Below are 18,566 nucleotides of genomic sequence, written 5' to 3' on the forward strand. Positions count from 1 at the left end.
TTGAAATAAGAATATTCCAGCTTGCCAAATTCAGGAAATAACGTGATTACCTTACAGTATGATTAATGTACAAGTCCCACATGCACATTAATCTGAACCAGAGAAAGTGGTCAATTCCCAGACTAAATTTATCAGAGAAAGCCCATTGGTTTTCAGGCAGTGGAGTAATTTTATCTTGTCAAAGCATTGGAGAGACTATGAATTGATAAAAGATTGTCAAATCTGTAACAAGAATCAATTGTTGCTTTACACGTTTTTCATGAACCATGACCAAGGGGATCACTGGCCCAGGGAAAGCATTACTAGAAGGGAACATATTTTTGTTTCATTAATTTATTGCATTATTTAAATGGATTTTCTCCAACTTAAGGATTAATGGCCCAATTTTAATTTAGACCATCAATATCAGTTTGGTTGGGGTAAAGCCTTAATTTAAAAGGGTTTGCCCATGATAGAAAGTTCTTAAATTTTAATCCCCTAGAAATGTTTACACAATAAAGGTAATTTATAACCCCATACTTTACATTTTGACTCAGTTTTAGTGATGTTTTAGCTCCAATCACTCAGTGATGGTCATTGTAAAATCCCATCACTGCCATTGTTATTAACAAAAATACAGTATTTCACAGCTATAATTCTAACCTGTGTCTATCAGTCCTGGTGTATACAGTACAATTTTGGTTGTTCCGGGATCAAACCATAAATCTTCAGAATATGGTTGGATGCTGAGCAGATTCTTCTCATGAATAGCTTCTCTGTTCTGCACACTGCAGTGGTCTCTGCATCCAGTCCCTCCCATCTGCATTAAAAGACGAAGCTTGCTTACCGACAAGCAGTGTACAAAGACTTACTCAGGGGCCGCACCTCTGCTTCCGCCTTGTGATGTTACATCATTTGTGCAAAGTAAAACAAGGGAATACATTTCTCTCACACAGCTTCCCATGTCTCCTCCTCACACAGCCCACTTCTCTTCACACAGTCCCCATGTATCCTCTTCACACAGCCCCCCAATGTCTTCTCCTCACACTGCCCACCCATGTCTCCTCCTCACACAGTCCACAGATGTCCTCTCCTCACACAGCTGCTGTCTGTACTCTGCATTTCCCTGCGGGTCATGTGATGATGACATTATCACAGTTCCTATAGGGAAATGCAGTGGATGCACCGCACATGTCTCATTGAAGTTTTGCCACAAATTGCTGGACTGAGGAGAGGGCGGGGGGCTCAGTATTAGCCCCCAAAATACTACTTCTGGCATCCAGCACGGAGCATCTCCTGAGGCGATTTTCTCAAATCGCACCATGGGTGGTGCGTCCCTGTTCTTACTTTGTCCAAGGGAAGGTGTTTGCTTGTCTATTTTATGGCCTATTTCTTCATAAAAAACTTTTCTGGCTGCTCTTTTTTGCCTTTTACCCGTACCAGTTCTACCTTTATGAAATAACTCTGCATAAACCAGACTTTGGCTTTGCCACTGACCATGTTCCTGCCTCTCCCTTCATTGCCATGGACCAATGTTTCTTGACAAGGCCACTATTCTACTGGGACAACTCTAAAGGAAGCAACCTGGTTGTACCCCACAGATGACTGATCTTTATAAAGCAAAGACTAGGCGAACAACTTGGAACAGTAAAGTACTTAAGTAACAGTGCATTACATATATGATTGTAGTAACTTCCATATGAAGATCTCAAAGGGGCTTTCCCACGAAGGCAAGTTAGACCCTATCCATGAAATAGGGCCTAACCTGCTAATCAGTGGGGGTCTCAGTGCTGAGGGGTCCGACCGACCCCTTGCCGCACCTCAGACTAATGGAGCAGACGGCTGAGTATGACCGTTCTGCTCCATTAATCTCTATGGAGCTGACTGAGATCGCCGAGCGCCGCACCTGTTTTATAGCCATAAAATATTTGATAGACGTCATTTTATTAAACAGAACACTAACACAATGTTTTTAATGATAATTAACGGTTTTAAAGATTTATGATCTTAAACCAGACTTGTGTTGTTCACTATATGACTCATTTTCTGGAGTCATATTTGGAGCTCTGAATCATATGTAGGTTACATTTTTAGTGTAAGGCATGATAAATATTATTCTGCTGGCACAATATTAAAGTCTAGATGGTGAAAGAAGGACACTGTTTATTAGATAAAATATGAAAAGTCCAAAGTCAATTAAACTTTTATTATTTCTATTAGATTTGGTTTCCCATATAAAAAATAGGACTGGCTATATATCACAATCTGCACAGGAAGGAACAGACGGACTGTAAGACTTTATAGTATACTGTCGCCAACAATAGCTAAGTCTGGTACCATATATGCATGCTGACAAAGCCTAGCACTCTTTTTACTTTGGTGTTAATAATTCTATTATAACATAGACATGCCCAAAACAAGAAGAGTGACACATGGAGATTGTGTGTCCTCAAAGGGCAATATTATTGGGTCTATCCATCTCAGCCACAACCATTGCTTATGAATGCTTTACATCGGCAATTGGCCATGCAGTGTCTTTCGGGACACTTTTGTTGTTAAATGGGTTTTTAAAATGTGCCACAGTACTATTTTACCTCCATTTTAGTACACTTATGTGGTGGAACTAAATTTTAAGCAAATTGGGGCTGCATGCTTTTCCACCTATTTGCCTACAGTCTTTAGGACACACCTGAAAGCAATAGTTAGTTTTGTATATATGGTTATTGGCATAAATGCTTTTAGTTGATAATCAAAATTCTCAACTTACTAAACACACCCATACTGGGGTTGGTACATTCACTTTCGTTTTCAGACTGGAACACATGGTATTTGTCAGTGCTAATCTTTGAAGATTTAGGACAATACTGACATCTTTTGAACTGTTATCATTCTTGAATTTGGCTTGATAAAATCCAAGTTTAAACTCTTTGTTTCTCCTAATAGCAGACCCCAAACTCAACACACAGTACCAAGATCCTCTGAAGCAGAAACAATGCAAGAACTATTTTATTGTAAAATGCTGTACATGGATTGAGTTTCCAAGGCTGGGAAACCACAAAAAATGAACCTGGGATCAATTGAAGTCCCAGAAATCAGATTCCCATTGAGCAGCAAGTTATTGCTTAACTTAAAAACCAACCCTTTTAAATGCTTAGCATGTCAATTAATGCTACATGTTTTCACTGTGGATTTTAACATTTGCTATACATGGTTACCTCTTTTTATTGGAAAATACAAGCCATGGGCATGTAGCCTAAGTCTGGCTTTACCTCAGTGCTGACTAATGATCTGGATGAGCACCCACATTGCTATTTGTTCATTCAGTAGAGGAAATGAAGCGATGAACTTTCTTTTATTCACACACATTGTTGTGGAATGAAGAGTTTAACAAACAAATGAGTAATGATCACTTATTTTCACAATAATTCTGTAATATAAACTATTAATGATTACAGTAATGTGTAATTCCTCTAAGTGATATCGCTGTGAATGATGATTGACTGAGCTTCTCCAAATATCTTCTGTGTGTTGGGAAAGGTCTCTTATAGCATAACCTTAGAGCATGTCAGAAATGTTTCATAGGTCCAGGTCCAACTTTTCAGAACTTTGTATCCTTGTGTCTTTTATCTTTTGTTGAGTCTTTGAACCTTGCAGCTGCAAAGGAAACACAGCTAGATAGAAAACAATTGCAATTAAGGTCAAACTACAGTAAAAAGTCTTGTTTTACCACATTTTACCACCTAATGAAATAAATATCTGTAATTGTTCTGACTACTCTATAGACTTAGTTTTGCCAAACAGTAGTGTAATGTTCGTGTTTGACCCTGCTCCTTGCATTTCAGTCCTGCCCAGCAAGGGTTACTAGCCTGATGGACAGTTTCCCCAGTGTGCTGCTGGAGGCGTGTCCGGGAACGGCCTTATATACCTGCCTACTCCCATTAGACCTTGCTGGTTATTTCAAGTCTTACCTGTGTATCTAATGCTCTTGCTATCTTGTTTAGTGTTGTATTCTGTGTTTTGTATCCGATTTTGTACCTTTGCCATCTTGATCTTGTCCTGTCTCCGCTTGTCTGCATGTATGTGAACCTGACCTGTATATAACCCTCCTGTCTTCCTGTATATGTTGTTTGTCCGTCAGTATCGTTTACCTCCTAGTGTTATTCTGCTTTCCCTGTCTCAGTCCTGTGTTAGTATTCTGTGCACCAGTGTGAACACTGGTCTAGTCCTGTATTCCTGTTACCTGTCCACTCCACCATCCAGCAGCTGCCAGACGAAGTAAGTTTCCCCTGTCATCTTGTAGGGTCGCTCAGGGACCATCAGTTAAGGGCGAACCCACTATCAGGAACGGGCGGTTTATCTGCTTTAGGCAGGGCCTTAGCCCGCAGGGACGTCGCAGGGTGAGTTTGCCACCACTTACCTAGTCTGACAGCTAGCGCCAAGCCTACTTGTGGTTGTTCTGTTGCTGGACAGTTGCTGACAGGTAAACTTTGTTTTTCCATTAAAATGGATCTAAGATGCCAAACTGTAGCTGCATCCTATAAATAAATGTAACTGCATTCCAACCACATCATTAAATGGGTTTTCCCACAAAGCAAGTTAGGCCCTATCCACAGGCGCAGCCGGTTGCACATGGTCAGACTGCCCCTGTCATCTCTATGGAGCTGACAGAAGTTGCTGAGTATATATGGTGCTTGTCAATCTCCATCAGCTACATAGAGATGAATGGCGCAGCCCGTGCATGCACGACCGGCTGCTCCGGCCATCTTGGTGGTGCTAAGGAGGGATGTGAGAGGGGAACTCTGGACCCCCGTTCTAGTGATCTGTGGAATCCCATCACTGAGACACCCACCGATCAGCAAATTAGGCCTTCTCCTGTGGAGAGGGCCTAACTTGCTTTGAGGGAAAGCTACTCTAAGAGAGGGCTGTAGAATAAAGGATGTACAAGTTGACATTCAAGGATGCCAATAAACACAACACTATTGGTATTAAAGGGGTTTGCCCATGAAGGAAAGTTCTTAATCCCCTAGTGATGTTTACACAATAAAGATAATTTTAACCCCTTATTTTACAATTTTACTCAGTTTTATTGCTGTTTTAGCACCTATAGCTCAGTGATGGTCAGTTTAAAATTCCAGAGTGTGGGCTAGGATGCTGTGTGCTAACAATGTGCTCATGGTAAAAATGTTTATCTACACTTTTATTTAGCTTCTGAAGAAAAAGAGAGATGAGAGAGATCAGAGATGAGTGATGATGAGCTCCATGAGATAGATATAAAACACAATGACACTTTCAGTTCTGCTAACTCACCTAATCAACAAATCTCTCCTAATCAACAAAACACACAAAACGCTACCTCTGTAGCTTGTAGAGTAAGTCTCTGCACACTGCTGCTTGCTGGCAGAAAGTGTCTCAGCTGGTCTTGTAATGCAGGGGGATAGGCATTGTTATCCTGAGTATATTTAAGAATATTCGTGTGAATACCCCTTTAAGGATAGACACTCTTCAGGGGTATCATTTGGTGGATTCATCTTTTCTCTCCTTCTTTTGATGTTGGTAAAGGTTCTCTTCCTCTTTCGCTCTACACAGACCCTGTTAGACATACCATCAGCAGATTTGGTTTTCAATACTATCTTTACGCTGATGATACCCAAGCGTATTCCTCTTCATGTAACACTGCCCATGCACTACTACAGAACACCAGTGATTGACTTTCTGCTGTCTCTTAACTTTCCTTTTCCTATTCAAAGCTTAATCTTTCTCAAACTAAACTTCTTTCCTTTTCTGACATCTACTAACTCCCCTTACCCTGACATTAACATTTAAAGAAAATCAAACACGCACAAAACATTTTAACCTACAAATACTCACCGCCGCTCCTCTTAATCTTGATCCTAGTGCTATCCGTCGCTAGTCTTGACATGCTAGGATCACCTAGAAAATAAACTTATAATTAGCAGCACGGAGCATGGGGACAAGATGCCCAGTTCTCCGGGTTGCATATTATGCACCCCCTTTGTTTTCTAGGTGATCCTGGGTGTCAAGACTAGTAATGGACAACAGCAGGATCAAGCTGAAGAGTAGCCGAGGTGAGTATATGTAGGTTTTTAATGTTTTTTTGTGTGGTTGATTTCCTTTAACCCCTTAATGACCGCCCTATCGGGTTTTTACGGCGGTCATTAAGGGTACTTCTTCTGATGCGACGCCTTTCTACGGCGGCGCATCAGAAGAAGTTTTCGGGACACCGGGTCTCGCTGGTGCCGGTGTCGGGCTGTGATATCACAGCCCAGACCCGGCATGACCGCGGCGTGCAAGTGTGTCCCCCGTGGATCGGACCCCCCCGGTGTGCTTACCGGGGGATCCGATCCCTCCTGCCGCTGCCCCGGGTTCCGACGAGTGACCCGGGGCTGTCGGCTCCTCTTCTCACCGGGTCCTGCCTTCCTGGCAGGACCCGGCTGTAAGTAACTGAGCATGCGCAGCATGCTCAGTTACTTTCACTATACACTGCAATACAAGTGTATTGCAGTGTAAAGGCTTGAATAAGCGATCGGATGATCGCTTATTCAAGCCAAGAAGTAGAAAATGTAAAAAAGTAAAAAAAAAAATTAAATCTTTTTATAATATAATTAAATAAATAAATAAAATATAAGTCCCATAATCTCCCCAGTAACACATAAAATGCAAATAAAGTATATAAAACACAAAACACGTACATATTTGGTATCAACGCGTCCGTATTAATCTGTACAATAAATCTAAATCAATATTGAACCCGCTCGGTGAACTACGTAAAAAAAAAACTCGAAAAACTTCCCATAATATACAATTTTTCATCAAACACCATCACAAAAAATGTTCTAAAAAGTGATCAAAAAAAGTTACGGTACCTAATATGATACGACTGAAAAGAACAACTGTTTTCGCAAAAAATAAGCCCACAACCAGATCTGACAACAGAAAAATACAGAAGTTATGGCCCTGAAAAGTTGTCAATAGTAAAAACAATGCGATTTTCTCCAATACAGGCAGTCCCCGGGTTACATACAAGATAGGGTCTGGAGGTTTGTTCTTAAGTTGAATTTGTATGTAAGTCGAAACTGTATATTTTATAATGGAAGTTCTAGACAATTTTTTTTCTTTTGCCCCAGTGACAATTGGAGTTTCAAAATTTTTAGTGTAATTGGACCAAGAATTATCAATAAAGCTTCATTACAGACACCTTACAGCTGATCATTGCAGTCTGGGACTATAGTAACATCCAGAGAGCTTCACCAGAGGTCACAGTGGGCAGAGGGGTCCGTCTGTAACTATGGGTTGTCTGTAAGTCGGGTGTCCTTAAGTAGGGGACCGCCTGTATTGGTTTTGCTCAGGAAAATTGAGCAAAATAAGAAAAACTATATAAATGAGGTATCACCGCAATCGTAGTGAACCAGAGAATAAAGATAAAATATTATTTTTACGTTACGGTGAGCGGGGGGGGGGGGGGAATGCTCACAATCCAAAATAAAAATTGATGATTTTGTTTGTGTCCCCCTTGAAATAGTTAATAAAATCTCATGAATAAGCTTTAGACTCCCAAAATAAATTATTTATACATTGTATCTCATCCCATAAAAAATAAGCCCTCATATGATCGCATTACCAAAAAAAATTAAAATTTATAGGTCGTACAATGTGACAATACAAATCTGCTGTGGACGGCGCCTCCATTCATTCTATGCTCGGCCGTGCGCCCGTACAGCAGTTTACCACCACATATGTGGTATCAGTACACTCGGGAGGAATTAGGCATCAAGCGTTGCAGTGCGTTTCATCATTTAATTTATTCTGAAAATGTCAGTTTTGGCCTAAGTGAATGTATTTCCAAAAAAATTCCATAGTTTCTAAATCGCAGGTCCATATTTTTTAACCCATGTGAAACACTTAAAGGGTTAATGGACTAAATAGAAGTTGTTTTACATACGTTGAGGGGTGAAGTTTCTATAGTGGGGTAATTTATGAGGTTTTACTATTATTTAGGCCTCTCAAAGTCACTTGGAAGCAGAGTTGTCCCTCAAAATGTGAGTTATGGCAATTTTCATGAAAATAAGAAAAATCGCACCTAAAGTTCTGCACCTCATAACATCCTAGAAAAATGACCGGAAGCATAAAATATCATCCCAACATAAAGCAGATATTCTGTAAATGTTAATTATCAAACTTTTTGGGTAGTTTTACTTCCTGTCTGGAAACCAGAACATTTCAAACTTGGAAAATGAAGAATTTTTACAAACTTTTGCCAAATTTTCACTTTTTTTCAGAACGAAACGCAAAACTTATCACTTAAATTTTATAACTAACATGAAGTACAATGTGTCACGAGAAAACATTCTCAAAATCACCAGGATATGTTAAAGCGTTCCGAAGTTATAACCAATTATCGTGAGACATGTCAGATTTGAAAAATCAAGTCTGGTCATTGAGCTGAAAACTAGTGTCGGTGATAAGGGGTTAAGTCTGTGTTCTTACTGTCTTGGAGTTATGGTTTACTCACGTCTTTCGATTTTCCCCTTTATATTTAATTCCTCATGTCAGTACCTCCTCAGTAGACGCAAACTTTGTGCCTCAAAAACATTTCCAGAACCTACCCTTTCCTTACTATGGAATACTATATAATCCTTAGTATTGCTCCAATTCAATATCTCGTTGACTGCTGTAACTCCCTTTTTACTTACTTAACTCTTTACAGTACATCAGTTCCCTGAATGCAGCAGCCAGACTAATCTTTCAGTCAACTTGACACATCAGTTTTTCCTGTCTGTGACAATCGCTTTGCAGGTTGCCATCCAGTTTTCGGGTTTTCCGACATTTTCGAGGATTGCACTGTTGGGACAGGGATTTAGAAGGGGATTTTGGGGCACACGATCGGATTTTGGCGCAGCGGTGCCGGCGTTCATGCAACATAAATCGGGGCGTGTGCCATCGGGCTAAGCGCAGGATTTAACTTTAAAATTGTGTTGCAAGACATGTACTTACATACACCAGGAGGAAGATGGTGAACTCCAGCGGACCTGAGCGGGGAAGCAATACATTCAGGAAATCGGGCGCACAATCTTATTGAATACCTTTCGGGAACTCTGAGAGACTGGGTAAGTAAATGAGCCCCATTGTCTTATTTTTAGGGAAACAAATTATGTTATGTCCATTCTTATTTCTATATGTACCAAGATTTGGATACGCAAATATCCACATTTAATCAATAGAAACATAATCCTAGATTCATATGAAAATATAGATTGTTCACTTTCAGATGAAAAGCCCCTGAGATTCTAGGTGACAGGGATCCAAAGTTATAGCCCAATGAAGTATGCCGCCCCCCCAACCTCCAGATTCTTGGATGGCAGGCTGCAGGGAGAAGCTTGGAGGAGGGTGTACACAGGAGCTTCTCACAGCTGAAAGATCAAGTAAATATTTTGCAAAATTTTAATAATGTTAACTAATGTTCATGTTATCCCTCTCCTACCCAGTACAATATGAGAACACACATGCTACGTAAATTGAGTGGGAGGATGAACATTCGATCTTTGCCTGATGTGGCTACAAATTAACACCGCAACACAGAAAATGATATGTAACACGAAAAACACCCACACATTCCTGAATAAAGTTTTTATTTCACACCATTTCTTCATTATTTATACCTATGTTATGGGGTTCTTACTCAAATTCTTATGAACCATGGAAGGTTCTGTTATTGAGCTAATACAATGGCACACATATTACATCCATTTAAAAGCGACATTTGTTATCTCATTAGCTTGGTTTATGGATATATAATTTTTTTAAATTTGTGTTACCATTGTGTAAGGGAGAGTACAATAACATATCTGTGTGAAGATCAGTGCAATTTTCTCCAAAAATTGTTATGCGCACCCTGTGGATTTAACTTTCCCTTTGCTGCATATTTTGGTGATTATATACTTGTGTGGTATGTATCAACTCCTAACATCTTACTCATCTAACTGTTTATAGAAAAGTACATTTTTGTTATATAAGTAGTCTGGATTTGTACATATCTTAGTGACAATTTAACATTTCCATGTGATTTTTGCATTTTATCACTGCTACAAAGCTGCTAGAAGGTGGTTGTGTATATTAATTAATTATTTTTGTATAAATGGAAGACTGTCTTTTCTGAAAAAAAATTATTTTGACAGAATAAGAGCATTTTACTTTGTATGGTATATATTTTAAACACATTTGTAGATTGCGACCAATTATTGTATGGTTTTTGTTTTATAATTATTTTGGAGTGCAAATTCTTGTTGATTTATTATTTAGGGTGCTGCAAGGCATTTCATTATTTGGGGGGGCTCCAGGGCATTTCATTATTAGGGGAGGCTGCATGGGACATTTCTTTACTTGGGAGACTGCTGGGCATTACATTACTGGCTGTGACCAATGCATTTCCCACTTTAGGCTTGTACTTTTGTGGTAAAATTAGGGGCCTCGACTTATACCCTGGTCTACTTATACTCAAGTATATCCAGTATTATTGTGACAAAAAATTTTGTAAAAATGTATTTTTCTATGCATTTTCAAAGCATTATTTTTATTAATTTGTGTTTGTCGCAAATTTGCATGATGGTGGTGTAGGCTGTCAATGGTTAATCAAGACAAATGTAATCGCAAGGTTGTCTCCTTTCAAATAGTATCTATGTTTTAGGGATGCCTTTATGTTTTAATTAGTTTAATCACTATATTTTGCAGGTTTAACTGTCTTAAAATTTGCAGCTGAAAAACAGGATTTTTTGTTACTTCAATTTTAGTGATTTTATTAGGATTTATTTATGTGAACATATAACTATGAGGTATCTATGAACTCTACACATGTTCATCTATTACATTTAGGAGGTGTGAAGGTAATTATTTTCTGTTTGGGGCAGTTTTTTGCTATCAAAGTGTGAATTTTATGCATGTTTTATCGAAGTTACATTTTGAATTAAAATTGCATGGAAGTCCCTATGTCTATAAGCTTAATGCAGCAGGACTGTGAAAAAAAAGTATTTACAGGCGGTCCCCTACTTAAGGACACCCGGCTTACAGACAACCCATAGTTACAGACAGACCCCTCTGACTTCTGGGGAAGCTTTCTGAATGCTTTACTATAGTCCCAGACTGCAATAATCAGCTGTAAGGTGTCTGTAATGAAGCTTTATTGATAATCCTTGGTCCCATTGGAGCAAAAAATGTTTAAACTCCAATTGTCACTGGGCCCAAAAACTTTTTTGTCTGGATCTACAATTATAAAGTATACAGTTTCGACTTACATACAAATTCAACTTAAGAACAAACCTCCAGACCCTATCTTGTACGTAACCCGGGGACTACCTGTATATTCAAGGGTCACAAAGGAGTGCACCCGAATGCTCCAAGTCCAGCTACGATCCTGGAATATAACTGCATTTTTCACAGTCTTTTTGCTAGAAACAACATTAACAAAGGCGTAGAAACACAGATCTCCAGGGCTAATACCTAACACTATCTGCAGTCTTCGTCATCAGTGCTATCCTTTATAGTTCTAACAATAGAAATATAGTAAAAACTCAAATTTGCATATTGGGGGAGATTTACTAATCTATTTATGATGCACTGCTGTGACTAGTACAAAAGGGGCGTGGACTATGAAAATGGGGGAGTAGTTGTGTGCAAAAAGGAATTCTATCCTGACAGAATTTTATCCCAGTTTTCTGGCATAAAATACGCCAACTAATAGGAGGTGCAATGTATTAGTATAGTTCTAGACAACAGATTTATCATCTTGGGGAAGACTCTAGTATGAATCTTTTGATAAATCTGCCCCATTGTGTTCTGGAAGAGACATGGCTATTTTTAATATAATTATCCTGACCATTGTAAACTGGAATGGATCACTGGAGAAAGAGCTCTTTACAAACTGCTATATTGTGTATTATATGAGCACCTGACACCTGCAATACTTAATAATAATATCACACAACATTGTGTGGTGAAACTGCTCTTGAAAATATTAAAAAGAAAAGTGCATAAATAAATCAGGTTAGACTACTGCAAAAAAAAGTTTATTATCTGCAGAATATAACCGTCTTGTACACGTCCTCATGTCATGTTTTCTTTTATACAATGTCTAATTCCCATAGGATCTCTTTGCTTTTAAGGGGAAATAAAATAATTGACAAAAGGTTTTAATACTGAGGTCATCAGAAATGAGAGCACTTGGAAAATGATAATCTTAGTGATGGCATAAAATGACCTTGGTGTTCCAGTTCATTTACTGAGCAGGTCAGACAGTCCTCAGATTATCCGGGTCAACATCATGCACTTTATGTAATCTTAGTCTCATTTTGCACTGAAGAACACATCTTGATGTTGGATCTGTAGTAAATCTATATCAACCTGTTTCCATATTTTAGGCAAAACCGCAATGTCCACAGCCTCTCATAAGTTACATTTCTCATTCTCCCTCCCATATAAACTTGGGTGTTGACCTTATGGTCACTGCAACCGTCACCCAAAGTAAGGGTTTTCATTTTGAAAGTTATAATCTGGACACACCTTCTGCACCAGCTTGTAGTCAATACTGTAGAATGAGATGAAGATGCAGATAACCTTGAATGGTTTTGCACAAAGCCACGCAGCATGGCTCTGTGTGTGCTCCATATAGCAGTTCTTAGCTGGATCATAGAGGCAGGGTTTGTTCTTCAAGGCTTTGTTGGTGTTCTCATATTCCACTCTACAGTTGAAAGTCTTAGTTTCTCTGGTGTCCAAGGTAGATTGCTGCAGGAGGTCAAACTCTACCACCTTTGTAGGTGGGACAATACTGACAGACACATTACCAAGACTAGATGAATTGTGCCGAAAGTAGACACTAAACGTCCCATTTATGTGGTCAACAATCTTACCAGTGACCAACAAACTGAATTTGACAGTTTTTATGTTAAAGTAGAAATCCCCCCATCCAAAGATCTTCTTGGTTCTTCCAGTTTTCAAAGAGGGTTTACGTTTAGCTCTTTGACCTATGCCCCCAGAAAATAATGTTTGATTCTTGCTCCACTCCCATGGATTGATAGGGGATTGCATTGGATTTTTTGCTGCTTTAAATGGGTCACTGGTAAAGACTCTGGATGGATGGAGAGAGTGAGGTTTGTTTGTACCATATGGTCCATTCTTCACCATTCCTGTGGTCCCCATATCCAAGTATCCTAATGTTTTTGTCATGTGGCCTTCTAAGCATAGAACCTAGAAACACAAAATAAAATATAGTCAATTAATTAATATTTGTCTTAAAACAATAGGCAGTATGACTTAAAGGCTGTGTTCACAAGTGATATTTGAACAGAGTTATGAAACACAATGGGGTGGGGCTTTGCCCAATCGCAAATGCATTTCCACTGAAACACATGGTATCAGAAATGGGCACTGCAGGTTTTACAATGCTAAAAAGTAAACAATGCTAAAAAATTGGTGCTCATTCCTGATTGTATGCACCTCAGTGGAAATGAATATGCGATTGAATCAAGACCCATCTTGTTGCATTTCAATGGCATTTCAAATTGCAATTCAAAAACCATGGGGCACATTTCCAAATGGCTTTGTGTCTGTTTTCTGCACGTTCTTTTTGGTGAAAACTGCTTACACAGGTATTTATGAAGTTTTTGCGCCACTATATTGTGTCGCATGCAATCCTTTTGTGGCGCAGCTAAGAGCTCGGTGCTCAGTATGACCAAGTGCCATATTTAATATGCAAAGTCTGTTGCATGTTAAAGAGGACCTGTCCCTTCAAATTAGTGCCCCCATCAAAACATACCTACTGAATCTACTCCTCTGCCCCTTTCTAATGCTGCCCATTTCAAAGCCCTGCCATTAATCAAACTTCATTAATCGGTGCTTAAGAATATGACACATAACATACATGATGTCCGATCGATGGACCAGCAGTCCGGCTTATTCATTAGGGGGCTGTCCAGGCACTCTTCTTTCTTCACAGGCCGCCACTCCCCCAGGCACCAGTTCTTTTCCTATGCACTAGATGCTGATGATCGTGGCATCCAGTGCGCAAGTGCTGCCACTTCATGCTCTCTGCACTTACTGCGCCTGCACAAGCGTGACAATTAGAGCCTGGGGAAGGGGCGGCCTGTGAAGAAAGAGGAGTGCCTGGACGCCACCCTAATGAATAAGCCGGACTGCTGGTCCGTCGATCGGACATCATGTATGTTATGTGTCATATTCTTAAGTGCCGATTACTGAAGTTTGATTAATGCCAGGGCTTTGAAATGGGCAGCATTAGAAAAGGGCCAGGGAATGGATTCAGTAGGTATGTTTGGATGGGGGCACTAATTTGGGGTGACAGGTCCTCTCTAAAGGTGCACCACAAAAAGGTTGTTGATTTCTGTCGGGCCAGTGCAGGGAAGTGACAGATTCATGATTTCTGGTGCACGTTCTTAATGAATCTGGCGCACCTAACATTATTCACAGGCAGAGCACTTTTAGTGAAGTTTCTGACTTTCATAGTAAATGTGCCCCAATGTGTCAACACGGCCTGATGTGTAGCAATCCCACAGCAGTGAGTGAAGCGGCCATTGATGCCCAATGATAAATACATAAAGGTGTATGATGAGGGTGTTACTTATGTAAAATTAACACATAATTCCCAAAGGAAAGATTTATAAATACTGCATATTGGATTTCATGGAAAAATTGCTAGTAGCATCCATATTAAATGAGTCCAGCAAATATCCTATTCTTGACAATGAATTATTTCACAGTGTGTGTGATTAGGATTTCTAAAGTACAGGATATAAATATAGATTATCTCCCTATCGGCTAGGCTGATATTAAATAAAATCATAACCGTAGTAAAAATGTGTACTTTTTAAAATATGTATGGATTTTACAGCTCTGTCATTTCCATTTTCTAAATGCATGGAGTTCACCTAATTCTGTACTGATTCTGAATGTGTTGGTTTCTGCAATGGCTTTCAGGCATGATTTGCCTTTCCCTTGCAAGGGTTGATCTCCACCAATAGAGTCCACAGCAATAACTGACATGATGCGCTTTGTAAACCTGCAGGGTAATTCATTTTACACTACAGATGGGATGGGATATGTATGAAACCCATTCACTATGCTGCTAACGTACATCCCTCCCATCAGACCAATCGATCAGAATTAATGGCTCGACACTCTCCCTAGTCCCAAAAGTCCACTACCTTAGAGTTACTTTTGATTCTGCTTTAATATTTAAGCATCACATCAAAATCACAACAAACTATTGTCTCCTCCTCAAGAACAACTCTTACATCTGATCCTTCCGAACAGGTTTACCCTTAAAAATTAAATTGACCCTTTCAGTTTATGTCTTTTACCTGTTAAATTAACAAAACTGCACCTCAAAACTGGTTGCGGTACAGTTGTAACTGCAATTTTTGACTGCACTAAGAGTCTACAAAGTTGGTTGTCCATGCTATCATCATATCCCACTTTGACTACAGCAACATTCGTCTTTATGGTCTCCTTTCTAACTCCCTAAAACCCCTCCAATTAATTCTTAATTCTTCTGATCGGCCATTCCATCTCTCTCTCACATTTCTCATCTGTCTCCCCTCTCTCCCAATCTTTTTACTGGTTCCCGATTACACAATGAATTCAGGTTATTTGAATATCTATGGATCACAAAGTCACCCTGGACCTAATAACCCAACACTCACAAACGTTCTGCTTTGCTTCCTATTTTCAGTTCTTTTCACAACCATCTTCAAGACTTTTCACGTTCATCCACCATACCCTTGAACTCTCTCCCAAAGCATGTCGGACCCTTACACACATTCCTAAATGTTTCTGTAGTTACTTTGCCTGAACTTACTGTTTAAAGCTTTAATAAGCTTTGTAATTTGGCCAAACTTTGTTTCCCAAGAATGATCATTCTAGATAATTGTCTAGATAATTTAGGGCTGGGGACACATGGGAAGGGCTCACTCCTGGTTAGCCTTAGCGGAATTGTATTTGTGTAACCCACAGTTATTTATATTAGTAACTGAGTAGATAAAATTTATACAAACAATCTGCAATAAAAACCCACAGCAGAAACTGATTTTTGCTGCTTAGAACTGCAGCAGAAACCAGTGTCTCCTGTGCTGTGGATTCAGTACATAAATCATGTCACACTGCAGGATTTTATTGCAGAATGTGGATGAGATTTGTATAATTCCCATCCACTATACTGTGACTGTAGATCCCTAATCTCCATTGAGTTGCTATGAGGAGCATGAGCAGGCATTCATTGAGCGCAAATGTAGTCGGGAACAATCTCTGTTATTGCTTGATAAAGAGGGAGGTCCTCCCTCGAAAAGCATTACCCTTGGCTTTTACACTACCCCTGGTTTTTACCAAAAAAATTCCTAAATCTACCTATTGGATTGGTGCCTCTCGTCCGTTTTTTTTCTCCTCACTCATGACGTGCTTGATGAGTTGGCGGTTCATAAGGGCAGGGTCGGCTCTAGGTTTTCAGTAGGCCCCTGGGCGACAAACCCACAGTGGGCCCCTTTGCAGTGAACTCATAGGGCAGCATTCAAAATTCAGAAATTAAAAGAGTCTCCTGTTCCCTAAAATATTCCCTAGTTAATCATACCAAATACCCCCCATGGTTATTTTATATAAACGCCCCCCTCACACCCTATGGATTCATTAGATACAGCCCCCCTCACCCCCTTGGATTTATTATGTACAGCCTTATAGGGGCCCTCAGCAGCTCAGGGCCCCAACACTTGCCCAGGTATGCCCAGTGCTGTCACACGCCCTGTATAAGGGCCTTGTAGGCACAAGTGTACATCTAATAATAGTATTTTATAGTATGTGTTTATAGTACGGTATTTACACAGGATGATATTTTTGCAGATCCCTTTAGGAAAAATGCAAGAGTAAATCCAAACTGAAAAAGATCCTCAGTTTGGTGCCAATTGTAAATGTGGAGGAAAAGCTGCATGAAAAGACTGTATATTATACCAAATTCAAGACTTTGAAAGTCTGAATATGTTGCCTAAAATGTCTGCTAGGAACTGTTCAAGAAAAGGTAAGTAGTATAAACTAGACTGCTAGTAAAGTACCTGAAGCAGAGGGCAAAATGCTTCAGGGTCAGTGTCTAATAAGATTAATGCATGTCATCTTGTATTGCCTGTATGTTACACAAGTTGCAGACACAGAGAGAAAGTGATGGTGAATTTAAACTTTTCAGTTTTGATATTTAAGCATTTCAGTGGCTGCTGAAGTGAAAGATAATGTATACTCTGCAGGAATTCTTCCAGGGAGAAAATATAATGACTATTTTGCAATCTTGCATAATGCAAACCTCTGTTTAAAAAGGTGCAGAAGACTTTATTTGTGAAGCTCTTTCACTCCATCGCAAAACCCAGGTATGGCGATAAGTGGAACCACACCTTTAAATACCAAACCAGCGTCTCTGATCATCTTCCTCTCACACACTGCTAGCGCTGCGAAAACGAAATGACAAGGACGGGAAATAGACGACAAAAGGGAAAAGGTTACAAGCTCGCCTGTCTGATCTGCCTGGGAGACAGCGAGATGTAACGAGGGGACCTGAACGGTGGGTCAGCCGCTCATGAATTTCATGATTCCTGCACACGGCTCATTATGAGGGATTGATCTGAAACCTCTTAAACAGTCTCCGGAGAACATTAATGGGACTTGGCTGATATTTTTAACCTGTTATCTTCTATTGTATTGCACAAGCTAGGAGTTCTAAAATTTTACTTTTGTAATAAAGCTGGTTCATGACAATGTCCTTACCTCTAGTTTCTTCCCTATAATAATAATGTTCATCAAAGATGATATGCAAAAGATTCATCCTATCCTTAAATGGCCCTTTTAGTTAATATATTACTCCCTATAGCCACTTTTCCAATGCATGGGAAGGGATTGACTCAACTCAACTTGGTTCAGGTTGTTTTCCATTGAAAGCAGAGTCTCATTTAGCTGGTTGTCACAGTGATACAACTTGGAGCTGCATTAACATTTTGGAATCACTTTGGCTCACTTGGTGCCTAGTCTACTGTTGGTACTAAAGAAAGAATCTGGTACCAGATTTTGGTATTTCTTTTGCAGCAATCAGCCAGCACCAGTCAAAACAGAACTTATGACTACACTACAAATCGGTACCAAAAAAATAAATAATAATAATTTTCTTAGTTTTGTGCATCCTTATCCTAGAAATGAATAAAAAATTATTTGACAATTTCTAGGAGAAAGAACAGAAAAAAAAGTACGATGTACAGATCTAGGAAAATGATGATCCACAACTGATGAGTTGTTGGAAAATTCAAGTTCCTTGTAGCATCATTCTAGAGCCTCACAACATGTAAGGTAAAGGTGAACACACACAAGCAATGAAGCATGACACTTCTTTACTATCTTACTCCTATATATAAAAAGTGAAAGCCTATAGAGATACATACTGTACAAGTGCTCATGATCCATTGGAACCCTTTTAATGGCTCCATAAGTCCAAGCAGTAATTCATTTGAAGCTTCCTTCATGAATGAGTTGTTCTTAGACAATTG

General features: G+C 39.5%; 1 protein-coding gene across 1 annotated transcript in view; it reads right to left on the reverse strand.

Moving 5' to 3' along the window:
* Window positions 1-12,040: 12,040 nt before the first annotated feature.
* NXPH4 (neurexophilin 4) overlaps window positions 12,041-18,566 on the reverse strand; it is a 146,129-nt gene continuing 139,603 nt past the window's right edge. Inside the window, exon 2 of the mRNA XM_072134913.1 lies at window positions 12,041-13,233. Coding sequence (XP_071991014.1) covers window positions 12,502-13,233 — 732 coding nt within the window. The 3' untranslated portion in view covers window positions 12,041-12,501. The remainder of the gene's footprint in view (window positions 13,234-18,566) is intronic.

This window comes from Engystomops pustulosus, chromosome 2, assembly GCF_040894005.1.
Source record: "Engystomops pustulosus chromosome 2, aEngPut4.maternal, whole genome shotgun sequence".
Taxonomy (NCBI): Eukaryota; Metazoa; Chordata; class Amphibia; order Anura; family Leptodactylidae; genus Engystomops; species Engystomops pustulosus.